This window comes from Chrysemys picta, chromosome 12 (genome assembly GCF_011386835.1).
Source record: "Chrysemys picta bellii isolate R12L10 chromosome 12, ASM1138683v2, whole genome shotgun sequence".
Lineage (NCBI taxonomy): Eukaryota > Metazoa > Chordata > Testudines > Emydidae > Chrysemys > Chrysemys picta.
This window is the reverse complement of record NC_088802.1, coordinates 35,669,251-35,695,623: the sequence shown is the minus strand read 5'-3', so window position 1 is coordinate 35,695,623 and position 26,373 is coordinate 35,669,251. Positions and strand designations below refer to the sequence as shown.

At 48.0% G+C, this 26,373-nt stretch overlaps 1 protein-coding gene across 12 annotated transcripts in view; it reads left to right on the top strand.

Moving 5' to 3' along the window:
* ARHGAP44 (Rho GTPase activating protein 44) overlaps positions 1-26,373 on the top strand; it is a 156,273-nt gene that overhangs the window by 86,762 nt on the left and 43,138 nt on the right. For all 12 annotated transcript variants that reach the window (XM_024101747.3, XM_042841200.2, XM_024101745.3 and 9 more), the window contains exons 2-7: positions 1,889-1,928; positions 9,834-9,938; positions 10,977-11,053; positions 11,875-11,986; positions 16,882-16,958; positions 20,881-20,998. In XM_024101747.3, coding sequence (XP_023957515.2) covers positions 1,889-1,928; positions 9,834-9,938; positions 10,977-11,053; positions 11,875-11,986; positions 16,882-16,958; positions 20,881-20,998 — 529 coding nt within the window. The remainder of the gene's footprint in view (positions 1-1,888; positions 1,929-9,833; positions 9,939-10,976; positions 11,054-11,874; positions 11,987-16,881; positions 16,959-20,880; positions 20,999-26,373) is intronic.

The window sequence follows — 26,373 nt, the reverse complement described above, 5'->3', positions numbered from 1 at the left end:
AATGTCCGCCAACCCTTCTCTATTAGTGCATGGAGGTGGGTGTTTGGGGAGAGCTGTTTTGAGGGGCAAGGGAATAATGCTGGCACAACCCAGCTTGTACCATGTAACTAACTCGCTCCGGGACCTTGGGTGAGTCACTTTGCTTCTCCGTGCCTCAGTTTCCCCATCTGCAAAATGGGGAAATACTTTATCTCACCAAGGGCTTAATCATCAATGGTTTTAAAAGGGCTTTGACATTCTCCGATGAAAGGAGCTTTACTGTGTCATGGTAATATCAGGTGTCTCTGGGCTTGGCACTTCCCTCCAACCTGACACAATGACCCTTCGGAGACCAAGCTGCTTTGCTGCCTCCATGAGCCTGAATCATTCTTCCCAAGACAGTTCGGCTCCATTCTGTGACCTCAGAGTGGACCCATCAAGAGTTCCTTCGAAGCTCTTTGGTGCGTTCGGAGATGTGTTTTAGCTCAGCCTGTAAAGAAAGAGAGATTGGAGCATTGTGTTCAAGCGTTTCCTGTTGTCCCCCTAAAAAGACATGCAGATATCACTTGCCTTAGTCTGACCCCAGGGCAGCAGAAATACAGCCCGGTGTCCCGCCAAGAACAGGATTGGGCTGTGGTTTCCAGGGTAGCACTTGTCATTGTTATGGGGTGAGCTGCCCCTTTGTCCCCCTCTGGTATCTCAGTGCACTCCCTCAGATGTCAAGCCTCAGACCTTTCTGTCTCCTGGGCTGGAATCATGTGAATTTCCCACCCTCAGACGAGGCCCTGGGCTACTGTACTCTGTGGATTAGCCAGGCTCACCCAGCGGGTCTGCCTGCGTTCAGCCACATGCAGTCCTTCCCTTCAGGAGTCTGTGACCATAGTCAGTGCAGTGACCGGACAGCCTGCATGAACCACAGTATTGATTGAGCATTTAGAGGCAAAGATCTTAAAACAATAAGCTGTCACCATGCATATCTCTCTTACTTATAGGCCTCCCATCCCCTCAGATCCAGCCGCTTCAGACCCCACAGGAGGTACCTGTGTCACTCTGTTTCCCCAAAAAGCTCTCCAACAACTACCCCCCATGGAAAGAGAGTCCCATTTTGTCCAGTCAGAGATCCCTTCTCCTTATCAGTTCCTTGGCTTTGGCCCTGCTTGTCCAAACTGCTCCAGGAGATCAAGCCAGAACCCTCAGAGCCAGTGGCTCTGTCATTGTCCTGTAACAACCCTCAAGTGTTTACTGTGGGGTCGTCATCATGTTCCCATTACGCCTCTGGCGTTTAGGGCAGCGACGAAGCTCTTCCACTCCTGGCTGTTTCTGGCAAGTCTTTCAGTAGTTCCCCAGCTGTGCCCCATGTTTTTCAGCTCGGTTTCCACAGCTTTTAGCCAGGTTTTTTTCGGGCGGCCTTGTTTTTGCTTGCCTTCAGGAGTCCATCTTATTTCTACTCTGGTGATGGAATCAGTTTCCATCCAAAGCACATGACTAATCCATCTCCAACGCCTCCTGGCAAGGATGGTGCTCAGATCCTCTTGGCTGCACTGTGTCAATAGATCTTGGTCTGAGATTGTTCTGGGCCAAAAGATATGGAGGATTTTTCTGAGGTGGGTTGTGTGGAATGAAGACAGTTTGGACATTTCATACTTTACTGTGGGGTGGCTTATCTTAATCCATTGTTTCCCCTTGCTTCTTTTCCCAACCCCCTTGTTGATTTAACCTAATATACAGTGAACAGCCCAATAACCAGGTCAATGCACGGTATTCATAAATCATTACAGGGCAGCTCCACACATGTCCGGGTGCTCTCCACAGCCTGACCCCTGCATGCATCATGTGGGTCTGTCTGGGTGGGATGCCAGCTGGGTTTTTTTTGTCTGCATCGCCACTAACTTTTTTTTTTTCCTTGTAGAGCTGAAAAAACAGAAGTCCTGAGTGAAGATCTCTTGCAGGTAAATTGACTTTCTTTCCTGACAGCTGGCGATCACAGTCTGAGACCTGCTTAAGGAGGTCTAGATTTCAGTGCCCCTAGAGAGGCAAGCTTGTCTGGTGGTTACGGCACTAGCCTAGAACTTGGGAGGCCTGGATTTAAGTCCACAGGCTTGAATAGGTTTTAAGGTGTGACCTTGTGCTAGTTGTATAGTCTCACTGGGACAAACCCATCACTAGTAAGCGGGAGGGCTCATTTTACTCCCCATTCCATAGCTGACTGTAGGGGGAGCTCTGCTGGAGTACGGCGCATCTCTCTGCAATGCACGCTGGTTGGAAGACTGCTCATTCGTCTCCCTATACGGGCACAAAGCATTTGCTCTCAAGGTTGGCGTCAGGTCATGTACAATCAGATCAAGGACTGCTTCAAAGGTCAGCTTCAAGATGACAGTAACCAGTCCTGCCTGCCCTGTTTGCAGCTGTATTTGTTGCCTTTATGCATGAACCGGATTGAACCAGCTGCATGTTGTTCTGTTGGGGGTTCGCAGGCTTTGCTCAGTTGGTGATGTGGATTTTCATTTCACGTTCTAAGAGGAGATGGAGTTTTCAGAGGCGCTCGCCACTGACCTAACTCTGCTCCCACTTGAGTCAATGGTGCCGTTGACTTTGATAGGAGCCAAGTTAGGCCAACACTTGAGCACTTTTGGAAATCCCACCTAGCATCTTGCATGGCATTAGCACTGATGCTGGGGTCATAAGGCTGGATAAGATGTCTCTGCTGTTCACACGCTATTAATAAAGTAATATACAATGCCAGCCCCACTCCCTGCGTTGGGAGAATTTTGTTGGATGTGCATTCTGCACACTTCCACATTCTGTGTATGTGGGTTGTTGTGGATGACTGGTTAATGAGAGCAGAGGGAATAAAACCTATCCTAAAGCATTGCAATGGGATATGCCTTGATGAAAGTAACAGTGCTACTAACTGTGCTATTGATGACGAGTACGCAAGGGTCTACCTGGCTCACAGACGTGTGGCTACGGGATGGGGATGGTTTGAGAGGATTCCAGTAGAGGTAACTTTAGACCACACTGAAACTTGAAGCTTTATTTTTGTGTCAACAGCAATATTCCTGCTCGCAGCATGTCATTCTGCTTACTATTCATATTACAGTAGTGTGGGGGAGGAGGGATCCCACATCATGGATCAGAATCCCATTGTGCTAGGTGCTGTACAAACCTAATAGAGATGATTCCTGTCCCAAAGAGTTTACAATCACAAGAGTAAATTCCCTGGCTTTTATATTACATCTATCTAATCTTAGGAGAGCATTTGTACCACGGTCATACACCGATCCCTTTTGTCTAACAAGAAACATCTGCACAGGGAAGAAGTCAAACTCTTGAGAAACAACGATGCCACTTCTACAGACATGTTCCTGTTGTTAACGGGGAAAGAAACAGATAATGTCTACACAGGGATTTCTTTAGAAACAGTTTAAAGTGTTTTTCCAAGCATTCCGGGAGAGGCCATCACTTCCTCCTCTAATCACACAGCTACGCACACAGGCCGTCTCGGTTTTTCAGGTGATGCAGAAGTAGGAAAGTGCAAGTGGAAGTGAGAGAACGTGTGTGCCCCTTAGTATGTCCATGCACTGACCTGTGTCATCTGGGACTATTGCTTAACCAACGGTCTGAGCGCCCCCTGCATGTCAACAGTTCCATCCTCTGCTGAGTCCCGCGCGGGAAGAATCTGTGGCATGAAACTTTCCTGCAAAATTCCCTGTTGTGTGCGTGGCATTCTTTGCTCAGGAGAGGCGTGTGACTGAGTCAGCTGAAAGGAGTAACCGAGGCCTTTGCCTGGGAGTGTTTCCAAGTGGTTTGGAGAAATCCAGGCCCAGCATGCTCTTACTTTACCCGTTTATAGCCCATTTCCTGTGAGGATCTGTCGCAAATCCACAGGATCCAGTCTCTGCCCCAGTCTGGAACCAGTCCCTTGGGCATGGCCCTGTTAGTGTGCCAGGCTCCACACAGTTCCACAGGGCGGGACCACTCCAAAACTGGGTCTTCGGGTGCCAGCCTTCCCTGTCAGTATCCGTGGCTCCCTGCAGCGAGTCCAGCCAGGCCAGATTCCTGTGGGAGGCTTGGGGCACTTAAAATGCTGCATCGGTGCAGCTGTGCTGCTGTAGCGCTTTAACAGAGACGCTCTAAGTCGATGGGGGAGCCCCCATCGGCGTAGTTAATCCCCCTCCCTGAGAGGCCACAGCTGTGTCAACGGGAGACGCTCTCCCGAACACATTGCACTGTCGACACAGGGGTTAGGTTGGTATAACTATGTCACTCGGAGGGTGGATTTTTCACATCTGTGAGCACTGTATTTATACTGGTACAGGTCTCTAGTGTAGACCAGACCGCGTCAGAGTGCAGTGCTCTCAGGGGGTATTTGCACTGACACCAGGCAGCCTTTTCAAAACAAAGTAACGATTAGTCTCCGGGTTACAGAATCTGGAAGTCCTTTGGTTAGCACAGACCAGCAAAGATTAGGACCTAGTCCACGCTAGCTAAAGCCAAGCTGCTGTAGGAATCCTCTTCCCTCCTTTCTCTGTCCCAGGTAAGAGTCCTGTGTCTCTGGGTATGTCTACATAGCAATTAAACACCCCTCAGCCAGCCTGGGTCAGCTGACTCGGGCTCTGAGGCTGTAAAATTGCAGTGTAGACATTTGGGCTCAGGCTGTAGCCTGGGCTCCAACCTGAACCCGAATGTCTATACCGCAGTTTTACAGCCCGCAGCCCAACCCTGCAAGCCCGAGTTAGCTGGCCAAGGCCAGCCTTGGGTGTTTAACTGCTGTGTAGACATACCCTCTGAGAGCTGAGCTAGCCACCTCGCTCCTTTCTCCTTTGTTCTCCAGCTCAGGGCCTTTGCTCTGCTTCCCTGCAGGGAAGGTAGGGGGGAAAGCTCCTTTTTCTCAGGTTTCAGAGTAACAGCCGTGTTAGTCTGTATCCGCAAAAAGAAGAACAGGAGTACTTGTGGCACCTTAGAGACTAACAAATTTATTAGAGCATAAGCTTTCGTGGACTACAGCCCACTTCTTCGGATGCATATAGAATGGAACATATATTGAGGAGATATATATACACACATACAGAGAGCATAAACAGGTGGGAGTTGTCTTACCAACTCTGAGAGGCCAATTAATTAAGAGAAAAAAAAACTTTTGAAGTGATAATCAAGCTAGCCGAGTACAGACAGTTTGATAATAAGTGTGAGAGTACTTACAAGGGGAGATAGTCAATGTCTGTAATGGCTCAGCCATTACAGACATTGACTATCTCCCCTTGTAAGTACTCTCACACTTATTATCAAACTGTCTGTACTCGGCTAGCTTGATTATCACTTCAAAAGTTTTTTTTTTTTCTCTTAATTAATTGGCCTCTCAGAGTTGGTAAGACAACTCCCACCTGTTTATGCTCTCTGTATGTGTGTATATATATCTCCTCAATATATGTTCCATTCTATATGCATCCGAAGAAGTGGGCTGTAGTCCACGAAAGCTTATGCTCTAATAAATTTGTTAGTCTCTAAGGTGCCACAAGTACTCCTGTTCTTCTTTTTTCTCAGGTGTTAGTCACAAGGTGTGAATGTCCTGGCCATTGGGGTTTCCATTGTCTCTTCTGGATCCTCCATGCACTTGGCATAGCCTTTACTCAGTGTGTTAAGGACTCTGGTCTCCAGCCAGGAAGCTGTGTGAGCCCCACACTTTGTCCCTTCCCTTTACACTCACTGCACAGCAATACAAAGCCCATTGGTAAACTGAGGCATGCACAGGAATTATAAAAATATTACCAAAATTCCAACATTTATAACAGGCTCTCAAAGCACTTTTTGAGCATTTTTCCATGCCTCAGAACCTGCCTATGAGGTGGGTTCCAGTAAATGTTACTCTACCTATTTTTAGATGGGGAAACTGAGGCACAGACAGGTTAAGTGACTTGCCAAACGTCACACAGGAAGTCAATGGCAGAGCCAGGCATTGAACCCAAGTTCTAGGCTAGTGCTCTAAGCACTGGACCAGTTCTGTATTTTAGTCCGTGTGCCTTTCCCATGCCACCTAGGACCAAATCCAAACCAAAAGGGAGCGCTGTAGGCAAAGGGAAATGGTTCTCCCTTCTCATTGTAAACAGTTCCTGAGGTTTGCTGAGAGGGGAGGCAGCTGTTTACAGCTAGCAGATACAGCCCATGGAACACAGCCCAGTTTTACACGTAGAAAACTGAAGCACTCTCATCCTACAACCTTCAGCCAGTGTCAATACATCCAGTTCAGATTGACTCTAGGGCCCTGATCCAGGTCGCATTGAAGTTCATGCAGAGACTCCTAGACTTGAAGAGGGAGCTGGATGCTAAATGAACATGCTTCACACGCAAATTGTTTCTCATCACAACCAAAAATAGAGAAATTCTTGGCAGAGTCCAAATCCTCCTTACAGGCTGTTAGATCTTTGGGAATCTTGCAGGCTAATCTGGCATTTAAAGGCCAAATTCTGTTCTCAGTTACACCAATATAAAGTTGGATTAAGTCCATAGAAGTCTGTGGTGTTAACTGGGTTTATGCTGGCACTGGTGAGAGCAGAGTTTGGCCCTAATAGGGTAGGGGCTGGGATTTCTGTACCTTCCAAGAGTTGCATGCAGTTTTGCAGGGAAAATAATGAAAGCCTCTGCCCAATTTGTCCAAAGATTTAATTTTCTTCTTCGGTGACTGTCCCAAGAGAGAATGAGGAACAGTGCATCCACTCTCTTCCTTAATGTAATATCTAGTACCTCCCTTCCAACATGCACCCATGCGCACCATACCTACCTCCTGAATATAATATCTGGAACCTTCCTTCCAACACACATGCACCATCCCCAACCAGGACCCCATCTCTGTACTGAGCTGGGATGAAGGTTACTGTAGCTGCACAGCAATGCATTTTCCATGAATCGTGGGCTTATGCAGAGCAGCCTATCCTCAAACTATCCTCCCAACCCTCTGCTTCCACCCAGAGGCTCAAATTGAACTCTTTCCATTAAATCCCGTAGGCCTGCTGGTGTCTGGAGTTGCAGCTCTTTCCCTAATGCCCAAGAGGCAAAGAATATTACTTCTTCCATGTTATTTTCCAAGATTTTGATCGCTCTGCCCCACTGCATGTTTTCCCAGAGCCACTAAGCTTCATTTTCAAAAGCTCTTGTTTACTTACATTTAGTAAATTATCTTGCTGAGTGTTCAGATAACGTTTTCAGTGTGTCCAAGGCGGGGCCTCACGTGCCAGTCTTCAGCTTGAATCTCAGCCAGTTAGGTTCCCAGCAAGATATTGGTAGAAACAGAAAGCCCCATAGCCTCATCTGCCTCTCCTGGGGAATGAAGAGCACAAGCTAGGGTGACCAGATGAGATGAAGAAAATATCAGGACACATGGTGGGGGTCCGCCGGCGGAGCCAAAAGAAAAAAAAAAAGCTGGCGGAGAAAAAAAACGGTGCTGCCGGCAGAGCGAAATATCAGGACAAATTGCGTCCCGACCAAAGATCGGTCAGGACACAGGACAACCACCCAAATATTGGGACGGTCTCGATTTTATTGGGACGTCTGGTCACCCTAGCACAAGCTGTAACCCAATGTATTACATTAGGCAGATATCATAGGGGTAGCCGTGTTAGTCTGTATCCACAAAAACAACGAGGAGTCTGGTGGCACCTTAAAGACTAACAGATTTATTTGGGCTTGGGGTTTTTTACCCATGAAAGCTTATGCCCAAATAAATCTGTTAGTCTTTAAGGTGCCACCGGACTCCTTGTTTTTATTAGGCAGATGTTCATGTTAGTCTATGTGCAAATGTGAGGCTGTCTGTTAAACTAAGGCAGTGTAGTGGAAGACACGCACACAGAGGCACATGTGTGCGTGTTTGTATGTACTGTTAATATACAAGTTACTAAATAAACCACAGCATTAAATTGCTTTTACTTTCAGTGCTCAGACTTTTCTCTCTTTCGTGCTTTTTTTCTCTCCTCTCCCTCTCTATTAACCCTGATATTTACCCAGACAACTGGGAAGTTAAATTTTTGCACTGATTTTAACTTGTTTTTTTTTTATTTTATTTTATAATAAACACTGATAAATTTCTGGGAAATTTGAAACCAAATGCAAACTGAAAGTGAAAGGCCTTGTCTCTATGGTAACGGGAGCCCTATCTGGATCTGAGATAGATAGCAAATATTGCCCTGGAGTTGCTAATGGGGGACCCAGGGATGCAATTCAAACTCTCGGGGACTGCCTTTAGTTTGTCGGGGTTCCCTTCCTTTCCATGAGGCATAGCCTTTTGGATCAGAGGAATATTTAAAGTCAATGTGTCGTTTGTCAGGTGTTTGCTCCCATTGTCCCCCTTCCCATAGTATCTGCTTCAAATACAAACACCAGCGTCTGTGTGGAAATTGGATCGCCAGTGAGATGATAGAGGTGTTGTCCTGGAATAGAAGAGCAGAGAGTAAGCACTGGCAACTTCTCCCAGTCTTTTACGTGATCTCTCTACACAGTTATGTCACCGTGGTCTCTCCTCTGCCTCTCTCATCTCAGCTGTTCCAGAATCTGGGCAGTCATGCCATCTTTTGGATGAGACGTAATATAGAGGTTGTCACCTCTTGTGGTCATTTAGATTCATAGATTTTGAGGGACCATTAAACCATCCAGTCTGGCCTCCTGGATTGCACAAGGCTAAGAGTCCAATAACTTGTGTCTGACCAGAGCATCCGCTCTGGATGCGAAGACTCCAGGAGATGGAGAGTCCACACTTTCCTCGACAGTTTGTTCCAAAGGTTAATCACCCTTTATTAAGAGCCCAAACAGTAACAGGGATTCCTCATGTCATGGCCAAATTCTGTTTCAGGGAACTACATTCTGATTATCTAAACTTCCCTCTCCTGTCCTAAGTGATACAATAGGGATTCTGTGGTGTTACACAGCTGCTGGGCTCTACTCCAGAAGTGGCTGCATTTCCATGAGTGCTAAGTGATCCCTCTCTGTACAGCCTGTAGCAGTGTTTTGGATTAAACCCTATATAGGATTAAAATGCTATATAAATATCAGATATAAGTTGCATGGAATGTTCTATCCTATCCCTGAACATTTATTTCCTATATTATTAAAAGGTTGCATTAATTTTTGTGAATGAACTGAACAATACAATCTGCGAATGACTGTGCATCAATAAATACCCCCTTAGGAAGTAAATGTGTAACCAGGAGCAGCAGCAGTGAGCCCTGGAGGCAGTACGTTGTGTGAGACACTGGATGGAACGTGCATTTGGATCATGCCTGGGTGGCGGTTGTACAAAGAGAGTGGAATTTCTCTGGAATAGGCCTTTAATCATTGGGACATCACGACAAGTCAGATCCGAGAGCTTGCAGCTACTATAGGGGCAATGCCTTTGCTGCAAGATTTCAGACTTGATTGTGCATCCTGGTAATTTTAGGCATTCCTAGCATGTCCATTCCTCTGCCTAGTGCAGGCTACAGTAAGGAATTATTTCCTTTAGAAGCTCCTGTTTCTCTTAATCTGGCAGGACTTCATCTTCCATATGAAATTCTCTCTCCTGCTTAAAATTTCCTTGCACAAAAAAAAAAAAAAAACCCACCCCACTCTCAGTGCGTGTTACGGCACTGATGCTGCACCATGTATCTTGTAAGGAGCAACGGGACATCTGGCTTCATAAGGTCTTGCTCAGCCTCTTTCTTTGAAGCGGGGAGCTGTGCTCAGGGTCACGGTGACAGGCTCCAAGGGGCAATGTTCTGTCGGTGGGGAAGGGACAGCTGCCCTTGGATTGTTTTTCACAGCTGGCGCGCTGGCGGCTGTTGCTGTATTGTCCCTTTGATGTGCTGCCAACTGTGTCCATCCGTCTGCAGGTGGAGAAGCGGTTGGAGCTGGTGAAGCAGGTCTCCCACAGCACTCACAAGAAACTGACAGCCTGTCTGCAGGGGCAGCAAGGCGTGGATGCCGACAAGCGCTCAGTAAGTGGCTGTGTTAAGAATTCGGGCTGCAAGCAGCCAGATGTTAAGCATGGGATGTGCCAGGGCTCAGGCTTGAGAGGGAGTCTATAGAAAACTGAAAAGTCTTCTTAATGTGTGTGTAAATGAATCAATCCTCCATATATTTCTATGACCTTAAGTTGAGGGGGGAGGGCACAGCGTGTGTTTGAATGTATCTGGCCCGTAGGGTGTGCGTGTATTAAATCATTCGGCTGGGTGTGAATCCCTGCCGAGCTCTGCCTCAGTGTCAAGCTGCCACGCTCTGGTGTGTGATTGGAGACTAACTTCATCTTTGCTTTCTCTTCACCGAGACACAGGCCAGAGGGGGTGGGAGGGAGAATGCTGAGTGAAGCAGAAGTGAAATGCCATCAGCAGAGCTTCCGCCTGTCAAACGTCACCGGGACTAGCCTGTTCTCCTCTATTGCCTGCTCTCTGCCAAACCTGTGTGGGTTTGGGGCAGGATGAGGGCTGGGGAGCTTTGCCTGCAGCTCTCTTGCCTTCCTGTGGGGGGCGCCTCCCTCCCATGGCAGCTGTGTGACCAGGGGCAGCCACCTCCCTGCAGAGCGTGGGGTCGGGGGTCAGATTTAGGTACTGAACCAGAGCCTGTTGGGTAATGCATTGGCAGTGTCAGTGCTCCCTGTGGGGCCGGGTGATAGGGATGGGACCATGAACCTCAGTGCTCGGTCCCAGCGCACACCCCACAGGGTGCCGGGGGCGGGGTGTTGGTTGGGGGCTGGTTCTTTCATATGTCTTTGCTGCACTGTTTAAGATGTGAGCAGTTGTCTTGTCCTGCAGCCTTCAGGCTCCATGGACTCCTCACTGGCCCGCCAGCCAGGCCAAGGCAGGGGGCTGAGAGACCCTTTCACCAGCAACGGGCACGCGCCCCCCCAACCCAATCCTGGTCTATGTAGCCCAGCCCCTCCCTGCCCCACCGTTAGAACTGAATCTCGGATTGGAGGCCAAGTGAGAATCCTGCTCTCCGTTGGACAGTCATTCATGCCCAGCATGCTTCCTTTGCAGAAAAAGTTACCTTTGACGACGCTGGCCCAGTGCTTAATGGAAGGCTCCGCCATTTTAGGGGACGACTCTCTACTGGGGTAAGAAGCTCTAAGAAGACTGTGGTCTGCCGCGCTCCAGGCTCTCCCCTGCCTGGCTACTTGCCTCATGGCTGACAGCCTTGCAAAGTGGGTGTGAAATGCTAGCAAAGCACGCTGGCTCCCCAGGCTTCTCCTGGCTGCAGTGCGGGGGTTGGCGAGTGGTGGGCGAGCAGCACCCCCATGGGCTGTTTCTGCTCACTCCTTGTCCAGTCCCACTGCCCCCCTTGATGGGGGGTGGGGCAGAGGGACACAGTCTCTGGCTAGGCTGTGCTCCCCTCCAGCAGGCTTCGAAGGGGCAGCCATACCTGCACAGGGAGACTAGAGTCCCAGAAACCTGTAGGCCATGGCCCTTCCTGCTCCCACCCTCCTGACCCGCCCCCTGACTGGTCATGGTACACCCTTGGGTGTCTCTACTACCTTCCTAGAGGGGATGGTGGCTCCTGTCCAGTCTCTCTACCCCCAGTAACACAGGGTGTCCTCCATTCCCCCAACCTCCAGGGGGTTTAACCATCTCCACAGAAGACCATGAATGACACCCCTATTGGGTATTGCTGCCCTCCACCCCCTGTCCCGGAGCTGGCTGAGACGTGTGGCACAAGGCCTCGCTCTCATCCTGCCATGCCTTTGTCTGCAGGCCGGTGCATTCATGCAGAAGATGTCAGCTAGTGCCCTTGTGTCCAGTCCCATTCCTGTGGTGCACAAGCTGCCAAGTTGCACTTTTTCATGTCTCAGCCGCACGGCTCGTGTGAGCACACGGGGAGCGGGGGTGCACTGGAGCTGGGTTTTCACGCAGCACGTCCCCTGTCTCTTTCCTTTCGTAGGAAGATGCTCAAACTATGCGGCGAGGTGGAGGATAAACTAGCCCAGGAGCTCATCCATTTCGAGCTGGAAGTAGAACGGGACGTGATCGACCCTCTGTTTGTGCTAGCCGAGGTAAGGGGGATCGAGGCGCTGAGAGCCAGCAGCAGGGCTGGCAAGGTGTGAAACACTGACCCCTCTGGCCGGTGCCTGGAGCAGCAGTGATGAGCTCTGCAGAGTGCAGTCACTCCCCTTCAGCGGTGCCTTTCCGGGTGGGGTTGCACACGCTCAGTGTGTGAGGGGAACCCCGTGGAAAGGAGATGGGAGGGGGTGCTGGAGAGTCATTTCAGTGTTTCTCTTCCCCGCTCTCTGCCTGCTGGGATGCGGAATGGTGTGAGCATGTGTGGAAGAGCCTCCGTCCCCCCGGGATCCCGAAGGAATGTCTGACTGAAGAGGGAGATGGGAGAAGCTTGTACTGTCCCTGCCAGGGCTTGTGGAGCAGATATAGTGCTGGAGAAAGGCTCCTGGTGGGCAGCCCTGGTTGCCCAAGTCCTCACCTTGGCCTGATCCTGCAAACGGTTACTCACGTGAGTGCAGGCTTCCAGGATTGGGCCCCAGAGATCCAGTGTTCACTGGGCTGTGCCTTTATGCACGGCCAGCAGGGGCACTGCATGCTCCCTGCACTGCCACTCCGTGTGCCCTGCCCTTCCCGCTGCAGGGACCCTCCCTGGGGGCCGGAGGAAAGGAGCCTCTCCAGTCTGTCAATCATTGGCCCTGCAGTGCAGGCTGCCAGGAACCATGGCAGCAAGCACCCCCTGCAATGATGTCTCTGTGATGAGGGCCCTGCAGCCAGATAAGCAGCTCACCTCACAAACCACAAGACAGATACCCCAGAGCTAACGACATTTGGGGTCGGATCCAAACCCAGAGAAGCCAGCGGGAGTCTTTCCACTGACTTCTGTGGGCTCTGGATCAGGCCCTCGGTCTCCTCAGGCACTTGGGGCCAGATCTGGGCCGGTGACCACGTGGTGAGTGACCATATCCCAGTACCAGTCCTCAGGGGCTTTCCCCGGGTTTGTGTTCACAGCTGGGAAGATGCCCAGTGTCCAGTCCCAGAGCTTTTCTGCACTCACAATCTGTGGGGCTTTATATAATGAAATATATAATGTACAATGAAAGCCATGCCTCGCCCCCCTAGCATGGGCACAGCTCTACTGGTACAAAGGGGCTTTGTATGGGCTAGCTCTTGCTGTACCAGAAGGGGAATAAGCTGTACCAGTATAAGGCACCTTTTATACCTGTATACCTGCATCCACACTAGGTGTTACACTGGTATAGCTATTTTGGTTTAAAAAATAATCACTCCTCCCAACCAGAATAGTTTTACAGGTACAAACACTTTGGCCTTGAGGACGGAGGATGAGATTTTGATGTTCCCTTTCCATTGCAATGAATAATAGACTCTGACTATTTCCATGGGTGTTTTTCCCGCAATGCTTTCCCACTGCCGATCACCAGCACAGGCGTTTGTCCTGATTCTCTGTTTATCTCGATGCACTTTGAGTGCTGTACAAATAATGAATAACAAGGTCAACGTTTATATTAAGGTTCCCTTTATAAATAGTTCCTTAAGAATTAATACATGATTAATGAATGTTTTATGCATGTTACGGATGTGAGTAGTATATGGAAGAGATGGTTAGAAGCATAGCAGTACAAGGTATTATAGGCAGTTATAAGCAATGGTTATAAGCAATCTGTTGACTCCCTGGACTCTATAACAGTTGATTAACCATTTATTAAACCTCTATTAATTATGAATCATTTATAACCTATTTATAAATGGAACCTTAATACAAAGGGTGATCATTAATAACAATCATTATATGTTCTAAGGAGACACTGTCAAAATAAAAATCACTTCTCTATATTTCGAACAGAGATCTTACCCGTGTTGCTGAGCGCACCAGAGGCTGTAAACATTAATGAAAGAAATTAGATCTGTTTTATATTTTGCCATTTGTCCTGTTTTACTTGCTTTGTGCTTCAGTCAGCTTGGACAGTGACGCTGCCCTGCTCACATTCATTTTATTGCTAGTCAATTTTGCTTTGTGTTTCCCTGGCCCTTGCAGGTGGCTGTTGTGTTTTGGATTTCCAAAGCTGCAGGGAAAAAATGTGTTTTCATTGACTTTTTTTCCTTAATTTCATGGAAAATTTTCTCCTATTGAGTCTTGCAAAACCCATTGAGCTCAGTTCTGATCTCATCTCCAGCTGCGTAAATATGGACAATGCCAGTAGAATCTGTAGTGATATGAGAGCAGAATCAGGCTCTGTTTATATATTTATTTTCTTCATTAAAAGGCCTGAACTTTGGACCTAAACTAAGGCATTGTCTAAATACAAAAGTCCGACTACTTTAACTGCACTGGTATTGTTAAAAAGGTACAAACCACTCTCCCCCCGTGGTGTGGATGCAGTTATACCACTATTAATGTGCTTATAGCAGTGTAGCTGTTCACATAGGGAAGGGACGTGAGCTGTGCTGGTGTAAAGCTGTCTATACTGGTAGAACTGTGTCCACACTAGGGGCTATACTGGCATGATCACTATTTCCGTGAAAAATTCCACCCCGACCTGACATAGTTATACTGTGCGCATAGAGCAGGCTTACGCTGACAGTATCCTCTTGAAAACAAGAGGCCTGGTTCTCATTTACAATCAGGCCTCTTTGCACCACTCTGGCAGCGTAGAGGAGCCTTAAAGTGGGGGTGAACTACAGTTGCATCCTCTTTCAGGGCCTTTCACCTTGCTAAGGCAGTGTAAAGGTCCTTGCTCTGCCTGAGAATCTGGCCCAAGACCCACCGGGACACCTCTCCCAATTCCAGTTCAAATCCTCAGGTGGTTTTTGATATTATCAGATGCATAGCATGTTCAGTGTTGGGGTTTCTTGATAAAGGTTGAGGGGACGTGATCTCCAGGGCCTCCGTTTGACCCTGCTGTGGTTGGCCTGCATTAGGCAGCTGTTACTTGGTTTGCCCTTGTGGCCAGTACCTATTAGTAATGTAGGGTTTTTTCTTCTCTTTTTGTGTGGATGTTTTTGGCAAAGGGCTGTTGCAGGCTAACGGGGAGGGGCAGACAGTAAGAACCCCTTCCTGTTGTTTTTTTTAACATAAGAACGGCCATATTGGGTCAGACCAGTGGTCCCTCTTGCCCAGTATCCTGTCTTCTGACAGTGTCCAATGCCAGGTGCTTCAGAGGAATGAACAGAACAGGTCCTGTCAAGTGATCCATCCCTTGTCACCCATTCCCAGATTTTGGCAAACAGAGACTAGGGACACCAACCCTGCCCATCCTGGCTAATAGCCATTGATGGACCTATCCTCCATGAACTAATCTAGTTCTTTTTTTAACCCAGTTATAGTATTGGCCTTCACAACATCCTCTGGCAGAGTTCCACAGGTTGACTGTGCGTTGTGTGAAGAAATACTTCCTTTTGTTTGTTTTAAACCTGATGTCTATTGATTTCATTTGTTGACCCCCAGTTCTTGTGTTATGAAAAGGAGTAAACAGCACTTGTTTACTTTCTCCATATCAGTCACGATTTTATAGATCTCTATCATATCCCCCTTAGTTGTCTCGTTTCTAAGTTGAAAAGTCCCAATCTTATTAATCTCTCCTCATATGCACAGACTCCCACTTTCCAAAGTGCTGAGGGGTGTTTGATCCCCGGCTCTGCCCCAGGCTCTGCCCCCACTCCACCCCTTCTCCCAAGGACCCACCCCGGCTCTTCCCACCCTGGTCCACCCCTTTCCCTGAGCACTCCTTCCCCCTTCCCCCAGACCCTCCTGCACTGATCCATGGGAGGCACTGGGGGGCTGAGGGGGCGCTGATAGGGGGGCTGCCAGTGGGTGCTCAGCACCCACCATTTTTTCCCCCGTGGATGCTCCAGCCCCGGAACACCCACGAATGCTCATATGGAAGCTGTTCCATACCCCTAATCATTTTTGTTGCCCTTTTCTGAACCTTTTCCAAGTCCAATATATCTTTTTTGAGATGGGGCAACCACATCTGCACGCAGTATTCAAGATGTGGGCGTACCATGGATTTATATAGAAGCAATATGATATTTTCTGTCTTATCTGTCCCTTTCCTAATGATTCCCAACATTCTGTTTGCTTTTTTTCACTGCCACTCATTAGGATTCTTCTTTGTGTCCTAGGCTGGGATTCCCAGCTAGTGGTGCACATTCTCCCAAGGGCTTTTTGACGAGGATCTAGGCTCCCCATTTCTACCTTGCAGCCCGATCCTACCAGCCCGGCATATGCAGAACTCTTGCTGGCTTCAATGGGCATCCCATGCATGGAATGAATTATAGATCAGGTCCAGAACAACAAGTCTTTGTGCTGGGTCTCTGTGTGCTGACACTTCCCATCTTGCCTTCCTGGTCTGCAAAGGCACTTGTGCTGTTCTAGGCAGCCTTAGGTTATAGGGGCGGGGGCCTGCAACTTGCCTTAGTTTTATTTGTAATTTTTAATTCAGGGCATTTTTGCAAGTGCTCCCCTGTGCTCTGCCAGGGTGCCTGGGCTGCTCAGTGAAATGCGGCTGCTACTGTTGCTTTACGCCTCCTGCACGCCAGGCAGACAGACGTGTGCAAAATGCCCCAGATTCTACAGTGCCTCTGAGCTGTTCTTCCTGCAAGGGTTCTGCGTGCCGAAGAGCCATTCCAACGAATGAACAGTGAATAGAGCATAGAACTGGGAACCTGTTTTACTCTGATTTCATTCTCTCTCTTTTCCGAGTGGGGGGCGGGCCCCATGGCAGAGCCTCCCGTGAGCATGCCAGTCTCGCTGTGACTGGCAGCCGGCCCGCATTGGGAGTCAATGTTTGCCCAATCGAACGGGAGGCATTGAGAAGTGGCTGGGCAGCAAAGGTCTTCACTTATAGACAGGTGCAGTCGCCCCAAGAGGTGGGGAGCTCCTGTCCTGGGCGGTTGACAGCTCCATCTGTGGTGTTTTGTCTCCTTGCTGCAGGTGGAAATCCCAAATATCCAAAAACAGAGGAAGCATTTAGCAAAATTAGTCCTGGACATGGATTCCTCAAGGACAAGGTAGGAAGCATCATCTCAATCGGTCTCCCTCCAGCTGGCTTCACTGCCCAGCCGGTTTTCCTCTTTCAATGGGTTTGGGGAAATGATCTTCGAAGCAACTTTTGTCATTTTTAAGAAATGTTCCCGAGTGAATTACAGCTGATTTCAAAGCAGTGGATTGAAAGCTCTGGAGCGGGAAGTGCTTTGTTTGTCCAGACAACATGGATAGTTTAAGCAGTAGTGGTGCACGTTTCTTCCATGTCACCCCGCCACTGGGCCTCAGTCTGTGTCACTCATTCATTCCTTGGCCCATCAGCTGGGAGTGCCAAGCAGGTGCCCCGATTGGTGCCATGCCTATCGGCGGATTTGGGAAGGTGACAGAGGACTGAGACTCTCATCACCTGATTCCATCTAGGCCTCCAGAACTAAATAAAACAATCAGGATGCATTGACTGGTCAGTTCTGTGCCGTTAAATCTATCAGAGCCAGCCTGAATCCGTCCCGTTAGCCCAGCTCAGCTTTTACCACATAGAGTATTTTTGATTTTCTGTCTAAAGAAGCCCATGGGGGAGTACGGTGTGGGGGACTCCGCTTTACTTAGGACCAGTTAGTATCGATTTTCCATCATGATCACTCTATTGAGGAGTTTATTTTCATGTATCTATTTACTTAAGCTCAATTTGTAGACGGGTTGAGAAGGTTGCTTTGGAGTCTGCATTAGCGTTGGGTGTGTTCACATGCATCATTCCAATGCGCTAGCCGTGCCCAGCTGTCCTGCCACCACCATGTGTTATAACCTCTGGGAGTACCTGGCAGCGGCTGTCAATCTGTCCCGGTGAATGACAGGCGCAGTCAATAGGTCCATGTCAGGCCACTGGCAAATGCCCTGGAGTCAGGTTAAGAAATGAGCATTTCAGCTTCCATCTGAAAAATATGCAGATTCCTTCCCTTGCAAGCGCTCTCCAAAATGGGATTATTTGTTCGTTGCACAAGTCTGGTTCTTCTCCATTTTGGTGAAGCCTTGGACAGGCGGGCAGGGATTTGTCGCAAAATAGACTCCTACCGCTTTATTGGAGCATTGCTAAGATGTAGCTAGCACAGCCAGAGGTGTGGACGGGCTAGCATGTTCTGTCAGAAACCTAGCTTTCCAGGTGGTTATAATATGAGCAGAAACACATTTTGCCTGAGTCTGGAGTTTTCTGGAGCTGATTTTTTTTCAACACTTTTTTAAATAAAAAGAGAGCAGGGTGATGAGAAATTTGATGTGGCTGGATTGTAAAAGGATGCTAACCATATAAAAATCCTATTTAAAAAAATTCCTCCAGTATGTTATTTGCAAATGCCTTCCATTATTAAGAATGCAATATTTTTTAACAAAATGTAGTTTGTTCCCCTTTTATGCAAGTTATTATTTATCGTTGCCCTGAGAGGTGTGCTAAGCGCATCGCAAAGCAAATAGAAAGGCTTGCTCTTCCTGCAAGCAGTGGACAAAGCAGGCGGCTGCCAAACAACGTTATAAGGGATCATTGCACAACTTTGAACAAGCATGTTCTGTAATTGATCAGCAATGAATAACTGGGACGACATTAAGTGAGGAGTTACTGTAGGGTGAGAGGCTGCATACAGCCTCTCTCTCCATAGACAGACAACTTCGGAGACCTTGCTCCCAAGCGTAGCCTGCCAGTACATCTCCCATTCTGTTCTTCTGCCTGTCGATGGTGAAATTCTGGCCTGCCAGAGCTCTGTCTTTGCAAATATCTCTTGATGATGCTCCTTTTGCATCCGTGGCCATGTAGATGGCGGCTTAGATTGCAGCTCGTCGGAGGGGTGCGGGGCTGTTAGCTGGACATCGATCTGAGGCAAAATAATAGAATGGCTGATACAGGACTTGATTAATTGAATTGAATTGAAAGAGGTGAATGTAATTAATGCCGATCAATGTAGGCTTATGAAAATTAAATCTTGTCAAACTAACTTCAGAGCATTTTTTGATAAGACTATAAGTTGATAGAAGCTTAACCTTAACTATCACCTTTATCACAGATATTTTTAGTAAAAGTCAGGGGCAGGTCACAGGCAATAAACAAAAATTCACAGAAGCCCGCAACCTCTCCCTGCCTTCTACTAAAAGTACCCTGCGGGGGGGAGGGAATAACAGTCGGAGCACTGCCGGGGGCTGACCTCGGACAGCTGCTCCAGCCCCAGGAGGGGCTGATCCAACCCCTGCTTAAGCCCTGGGGCCGCTGCTTTGATAGGCCCAAGGCTGACAGTTGCTCTAGCTCTGTTGCTGCTACAGAAGTCCCAGAAAGTCTCAGAATCTGTGACCTCCATGACAGAATCAAATCCTTAGTAATAGTGTTGATACTTAGGACTTGTCTACCTTTAAAATGTTGATCAGCATAGCTGTGTTGCTGGTGCGCCATAGCTATGCTGACATAAGCTCGGGTGTAGATGTGCTGGATCAAGGAAGAATGCTTCTATCAACCTAGCTGTTACCGCTGGGGGAGGTGGGTTACCTATGGCGGGAAAACAAGCCCTTCTGTCACTGTAGACGCGTCTACACTGCAGTGCAACAGCAGCATAACGACAACACCGTAGCTGTGCCACGGTAGCGCCCGTATGTAGACATGGCCCCAGACCATCTGTGTGGCATTTGACGTGGTACTGCTTGACATTTTGATTAAGAACCTAGCACATGTGTGGCGCACATTAAATGGATTAAAAACTGGTTAACTGATCAGTCTCAAAGTGTAACTGTAAATAGGGAATCGTCATCAAGTGGCTCCTTTTTTACTGGAGTCCCACGTGGATCAGTTCTTTGCCTTGCCTTTAATATTTTTATTAATGACCTGGAGGAAAACCTAAAATGGTTCATGATAAAGTTTGCAGGTGACACACAGATTGGGGGAGGGGTGGACAATGAAGAGGACAGGTCACTGATACGAGGAGACCAGAATCTCTTGGTAAACCAGGTGCCAGCAAATAATGTGGTACAGCCAAATATAAGGTCCTATATTTAGGAACAAAGAATGCAGGCCATACGGACAGGATGGGGGACTCTATCCTGGGAAGCAGGGACTCTGAAAAAGACTTAGGGGTCAGGGTGGATAGTCAGCTGCACATGCGCCCGAACTGTAACACTGTGGCCAAAAGGGCTAATGCGATCCTTGGACATATATGCAGGAGAATCTCGCGTAGCAGTAGGGAGGTTATATCACCTCCGTATTTGGTACCAGTGCAGCTGCTAGTGGAATATTGTGTCCAGTTCTGGTGCCCACAATTCAAGGACGATGTTAATAAATTGGAGAGGGTTCAGAGAAGAGCCACGAGAATGATTAAAGGATTGGAAAACAGGCCTTGTAGTGATAGACTCCAGGAACTCAATCTATTTAGCTAACAAAGAGCAGGTTCAGGGGTGATTTGAAAACAGTCTATAAGTATCTACATCAGGGAAGTTGTATGGCCTGTATCATGCAGGAGGTCAGACTAGATGATCAGAATGGTCCCTTCTAGCTGTGAATCTGTGAAATCTCTGGTTTTTGCCTTTTAGAAACTGCTTTTTCTTTTAAATAAACCTTTCAATATTGCTTCAATCTCCTGTATCCTCCAGGAGATTATTTCCAGGCTGGGTCAACCCAACCTCTGGGACACATCACTTGCTCAACTCCTTTGAGAAGTAACTCGGCTGTGATCGCTGGCGGGCCGGAGAATAGCCAGTCTGTTAACTGACCTCATGCCAGGCCTAACTGACACATACTGGAGCAGAGAGGAGCCACCTGGCTTTTTAATGTAGTGGGGCGGGCCATGGAGACCACCCTGAGCTAAGTGGTTATGGTCAGGGTGCACCTAAGCCCACATGGTTGAGCCCCTTGCATGGCTGTTTCCTTTCCCAGGCAGCTCTGCCATTTGTTGCTGATGCCAGTTCCATTGCGTCCCCTCTCAGGTGGCAGCAGTCGGCGAAGTCGTCAGGTTTGTCGAGCAACCTGCAGCCGTCGGGGGCCAAAGCGGACGCTCTCAGGGAAGAGATGGAGGAGGCGGCGAACAGAGTGGAGATTTGCAGGGTACTTCTCACTCTCTCTTATCTCACAGCTGCGCAGCCCGTCAACGCTCCGGTATCTCGCCCAGGGAACGGGAGAAGGTTTATATGGGTCGGGGAATTCGGGGCTTGGAGTTGCAGGCCTATGCTGGTAAGCAGGTCATAGGTGTGGGAGAGTGATGCCAGTGGAGACCTGCTGTTCCCAGAAGTCCCTGGTCACCCAACAGGCAGCATCAGCGGCCCTTGTCTCAGGCTCCCTCACACAGCCCTGCCAGGAATCCTCACCCTTTGCCAGGAGGAGTTGCTGGTGCAGGGAGAGGAGACCTGTCTCTCTCACCACTTCAGAGCCCCTCAATCACCCTCCTGCTACACCAGGTGAGACCTACCCTTTGCAACCTGGGGATAGAGCCCCCCCCTCGCTCCCAGCACCTTCCCCCTGCCTCCCATTCAGCCTAAGGGCGTGCCTGCTCCCTGATCCTCTCTGCCTTGATCTCACACAGCTTGGGGTGGGCTCTCCCTGACCCTCTCCTCCCCCAGGTTGGGGAGAACTCTAAGCTAACAACTCTCAGAGCTGGTGAGCAGCTTCTGCTCTCCCGTGTCATGCCCAGGTAATTAGCAGGTGCCAGGGTGTGGTATTGCATTGCGAGCCGCTGTGGCACAGCGTGTGCAGTACCCGAGCCCCAAGAGGTAACCAGCACTTTCCTCCAGAGTTTATTTGTTTGATAAGAGTCAGTGTGGACGAAAACCAATGACTGAAGGAAGGATGTCCTCTCCTCCCTTTGCCCTCCCACATTCCAGCTCCATCTGGCAGTGTTTGGGGCTGGAAAGCAAACTCTTCCAGGTATCCTCCATCCTAGGGAACTATGGCAGGGGACTGTTGCAAAATTCAGAACAAATAGTATGTTGAACCCTATATACTGACGTGCAAGAGAAGGCATGGTTTAGTGGTTAGAGCATAGGACCAAGAGTTAGCAGATCTGGGTTGTGGGCTCTGCTCTGCTGCAGACTGTTTATGAGAGACTGGCCAAATCACATCCCTGCTTTGTGCCTCAGTTTCCCCATCTGTAAAATAGAGATACTGATACCCAAACATCTTCTAGTAAATAGAAATAAATGACTGTTTGCCTCCCAGCATAATGTGGGACTAATTTCACAAAGAGGGAGATAGTGTTGCCTAGTGGGAGAGCACTAGACTGGAGCTCAGAAGACCAGAGTTCTATTCCTGGCTCTGCTGTGGGCCTGCTGGGTGACCTTGGACAAGTCACTTTGCCATTCCATGCCTCAGTTTCCCTGTTATATCTGTATAATGGGGATAATGATACTGATCTCCTTTGTAAATTGCTTTGTGATCTACTGATTAAGGGTGCCATGTAAGAGCTAGGTGTTATTACTATTGTAAGTCGCTTTGAGCTTCTCTGTTGCCTTCTGCTCAAGATTTCAAAACATTAATATGTATATTTTGAGCTAGATTTTAAAAAGCGCTTAGCTCCCACAGCTGGAGCCAGATTTTGTGAGTACTTCCAAAATCTGGCCATTCCATTTAAGCACCTAAATGGAAACTGAGCTTTCTTGAAAATCTATCCCCTACCTGTTTGTGCAGTAACTTGCGTGGTTTTATGGATGTGAATTATTCAGGAATTCCAAACCAGTCTAACAAACTACTACGTAAGAATGGCCATACTGAGTCAGACCAATGGTCCATCTAGCCCAGTATCCTGTCTTCTGATAGTGGCTGATGCCAGGTGCTTCAGAAGGAATGAACAAAACGGGGCAATTATTGAGTGATCCATCCCCTGTCATCCAGTCCCAGTTCTGGCAAACAGAGGCTAGGCACACCCAGAGCATGGGGTTGCATCCTTGACCATCCTGGCGAATAACCATTGATGGATCTATCCTCCATGAACTTATCTAGTTCTTCTTTGAACCCAGGTATAGTTTTGGCCTTCACATCATCCCCTGGGAACAAGTTCCACAAGTGAACTAAACATTGTAGGAAGAAGTATTTCCTTTTGTTTGTTTTAAACCTGCTGGGGTGACCCCTGGTTCTTGTGTTATGTGAAGTGGTAAATAACATTTCATTTTTCATTTTTTCCACATCAGTCATGATTTTATAGACCTCTATCATAAACACAAAAAAGAAGCTTACAAGAAGTGGAAACTTGGACAGATGACTAGGGACGAGTATAAAAATATTGCTCGAGCATGCAGGAGTGTAATCAGGAAAGCCAAAGCACAATTGGAGTTGCAGCTAGCAAGGGATGTGAAGGGTGACAAGAAGGGTTTCTACGGGTATGTTAGCAACAAGCAGAAGGTCAGGGAAAGTGTGGGACCCTTACTGAATGGGGGAGGCAACCTAGTGACAGATGATGTGGAAAAAGCTGAAGTACTCAATGCTTTTTTTGCCTTGGTCTTCACAGACTAGGTCAGCTCCCAGACTGCTGCACTGGGCAGCATAGTATGGGGAGGCGGTGAGCAGCCCTCAGTGGTGAAAGAACAGGTTAAGGAGTATTTAGAAAAGCTGGACATGCACAAGTCCATGGGTCCGGATCTAATGCATCTGAGGGAGTTGGCAGATGTGATTGCAGAGCCATTGGCCATTATCTTTGAAAACTCGTGGCAAATGGGTGATGTCCAAGGCGATTGGAAAAAGGCAAATATAGTGCCCATATTTAAAAAAGGGAAGAAAGAGAACCCGGGGAAATACAGATTGGTCAGCCTCACTTCAGTCCCCAGCAAAATCATGGAGCAGGTCCTCAAGGAATCCATTTTGAAGCACTTGGAGGAGAGGAAGGTGATCAGGAACAGTCACCATGGATTCACCAAGGGAAAGTCATGCCTGACCAACCTGATAGCCTTGTATGATGAGATAACTGGCTCTATGGATTTGGGGAAAATGGTGGACATGACATATCTTGACTTTAGCAAAGCTTTTGATACGGTCTCCCACAGTATTCTTGCCAGCAAGTTAAAAAAGTATGGATTGGATGAATGGACTATAAGGTGGATAGAAAGTTGGCTAGATCGTCGGGCTCAATGGGTAGTGATCAACAGCTCGATGTCTAGTTGGCAGCAGGTATCAAGCAGAGTGCCCCAGGGGTTGGTCCTGGGCCGGTTTTGTTCAACATCTTCATTAATGATCTGGATGATGGGATGGATTGCACCCTCAGCAAATCATGGATGACACTAAGCTGGGGGGAGGGGTAGATACGCTGGAGAGTAGGGATGGGGTCCAGAGTGACCTAGACAAATTGGAGCCAAAAGAAATCTGATGAGGTTCAACACTTGTCCTGCACTTAGGATAGAAGAATCCCATGCACTGCTACAGGCTGGGGACCGACTGGCTAAGCAGCAGTTCTGCAGAAAAGGACCTGGGGATTACAGTGGACGAGAAGTGGGATATGAGTCAACAGTGTGCCCTTGTTGCCAAGAAGGCTAACAGCATATTGGGCTGCATTAGTAGGAGCATTGCCAGCAGATCGAGGGAAGTGATTATTCCCCTCCATTCGGCACTGGTGAGGCCACATCTGGAGTATTGCGTCCAGTTTTGTGGCCCCTACTACAGAAAGAATGTGGACAAATTGAAGAAAGTCCAGCAGAGGGCAATGAAAATGATTAGGGGGCTGGGGCACATGACTTATGAGGAGAGGCTGAGGGAACTGGGCTTATTTAGTCTTCAGAAGAGAAGAGTGAGGGGGGGATTTAATAGCAGCCTTTAACTACCTGAAGGGGGGTTCCAAAGAGGATGGAGCTAGGCTGTTCTCAGTGGTGACAGATGCAGTCGGGGAGGCAGTGGTCTCAAGTTGCAGTCGGGGAGGTCTAGGTTGGATATTAGGAAAAATTATTTCACTAGGAGGGGGTGAAGCACTGGAATGGGTTACCTAGAGAGGTGGTGGAATCTCCATCCTTAAAGGTTTTTAAGGCCTGGCTTAACAAAGCCCTGGCTGGTCCTGCTTTGAGCAGGGGGTTGGAACTAGATGACCTCCTGAGGTCTCTTTCAACCTTAATCTTCTATGATTCTATGATCATATCCCCCCTTAGTCGTCTCTTTTCCAAGCTGAAAAGTCCCAGTCTTTTTAATCTCTTCATATGGCAGCTGTTCCATACCCCTAATCATTTTTGTTGCCTTTCTCTCTGTACCTTTTCCAATTCTAAAATATCTTTTCTGAGTACAAGCAATTTGCAACTCACGAGGTGCATATTTAATTTGATGTACTACAGCTGGTCAAAATGTTTTTTAAACATTTTTATGAGAAATGTCATCAATTTCAAATGTTGACACAAAAGGTGGAGGGAATGTCACAACTTCTTTTCTCCCATCTCTAAAATATATGTAGAAAACACATGGAAGATTGAGAAATATGCACCCAAGTTAAATATGCATACAGCTCTATAGGTCAAGTTACAGTCTTTAAATATTGGCCAATGGTTTTGTCTTGTCCTGTCCTGTCCAGCTCTTGAGTTACATAATGAAACACTGAAGATTGTGTCAGTGTATTTCACCCCTGGTACTAATGCTACAAACCTTGAGAGACAAGGTGGGTGAGGTAATATCTTTTATTGGACCAACTTCTGTTGGGGAGAGAGACAAGTTTGCGAGCTTACGCAGATGACTTGAAGAGCTCTGTAAGCTCGAAGCTTGTCTCTCTCCCCAACAGAAGTTGGTCCAATAAAAGATATTACCTCCCCGAACTTGTCTGTCTAATATCTTGGGACCAACATGGCTACAACAACACTGCATATTACAAACTATGAAAGAGTCTTAAGGTATGTCCATGGTTTGAGCTGGAGGTGTAATTCCCAGCTCAAGGAGACATACCCACACTAACTCTGATGAAGATGGCGTGCTAAAAATAAAAGGTAGCCACAGCTGCACGACACGCAGGAGGGGCTAGCTGCCCCAATACAGTCCTGTCCGAGACCTTTGGTACCTGCTTGGGTGGCTAGCTCCTCGTGCTGCCACGGCTACACTTCTGTTTTTAGTGCACTGTCTCCATCAGAGGTAGGGTGGGTATGTCTGCTTGAGCTAGAAATTGTACCTTCCAGCTCCAGCATAGAGGTACTTTACTGAATAAGTGCTGCCCATTACTGGTTTGAGCAATAATGGGCTGTATATATTTAATGAATCACTCAGACAAAAATAGCCAAACAGAGAGAGAAAAAAGCAGAGCATTTATGTTGCATGCAATGCATCCCTTAGGGAACAAGCAGCATTTGACTAATCAGACGCTGCTTCATACCAACCTACTTAGGAACAGTTTGTTGCAGACTGATGGCTAATCATAATCTCAGAAGAGAGGGAAGGGCGAGAGAGAGTGTGTGTGTTTACAGCTTTGCATCCAGGGTTTCTGTGCATGGGTCTAGTCTTCTTTTCTTCTCCTCCAAAGCTCCTGTTGTGCAGAG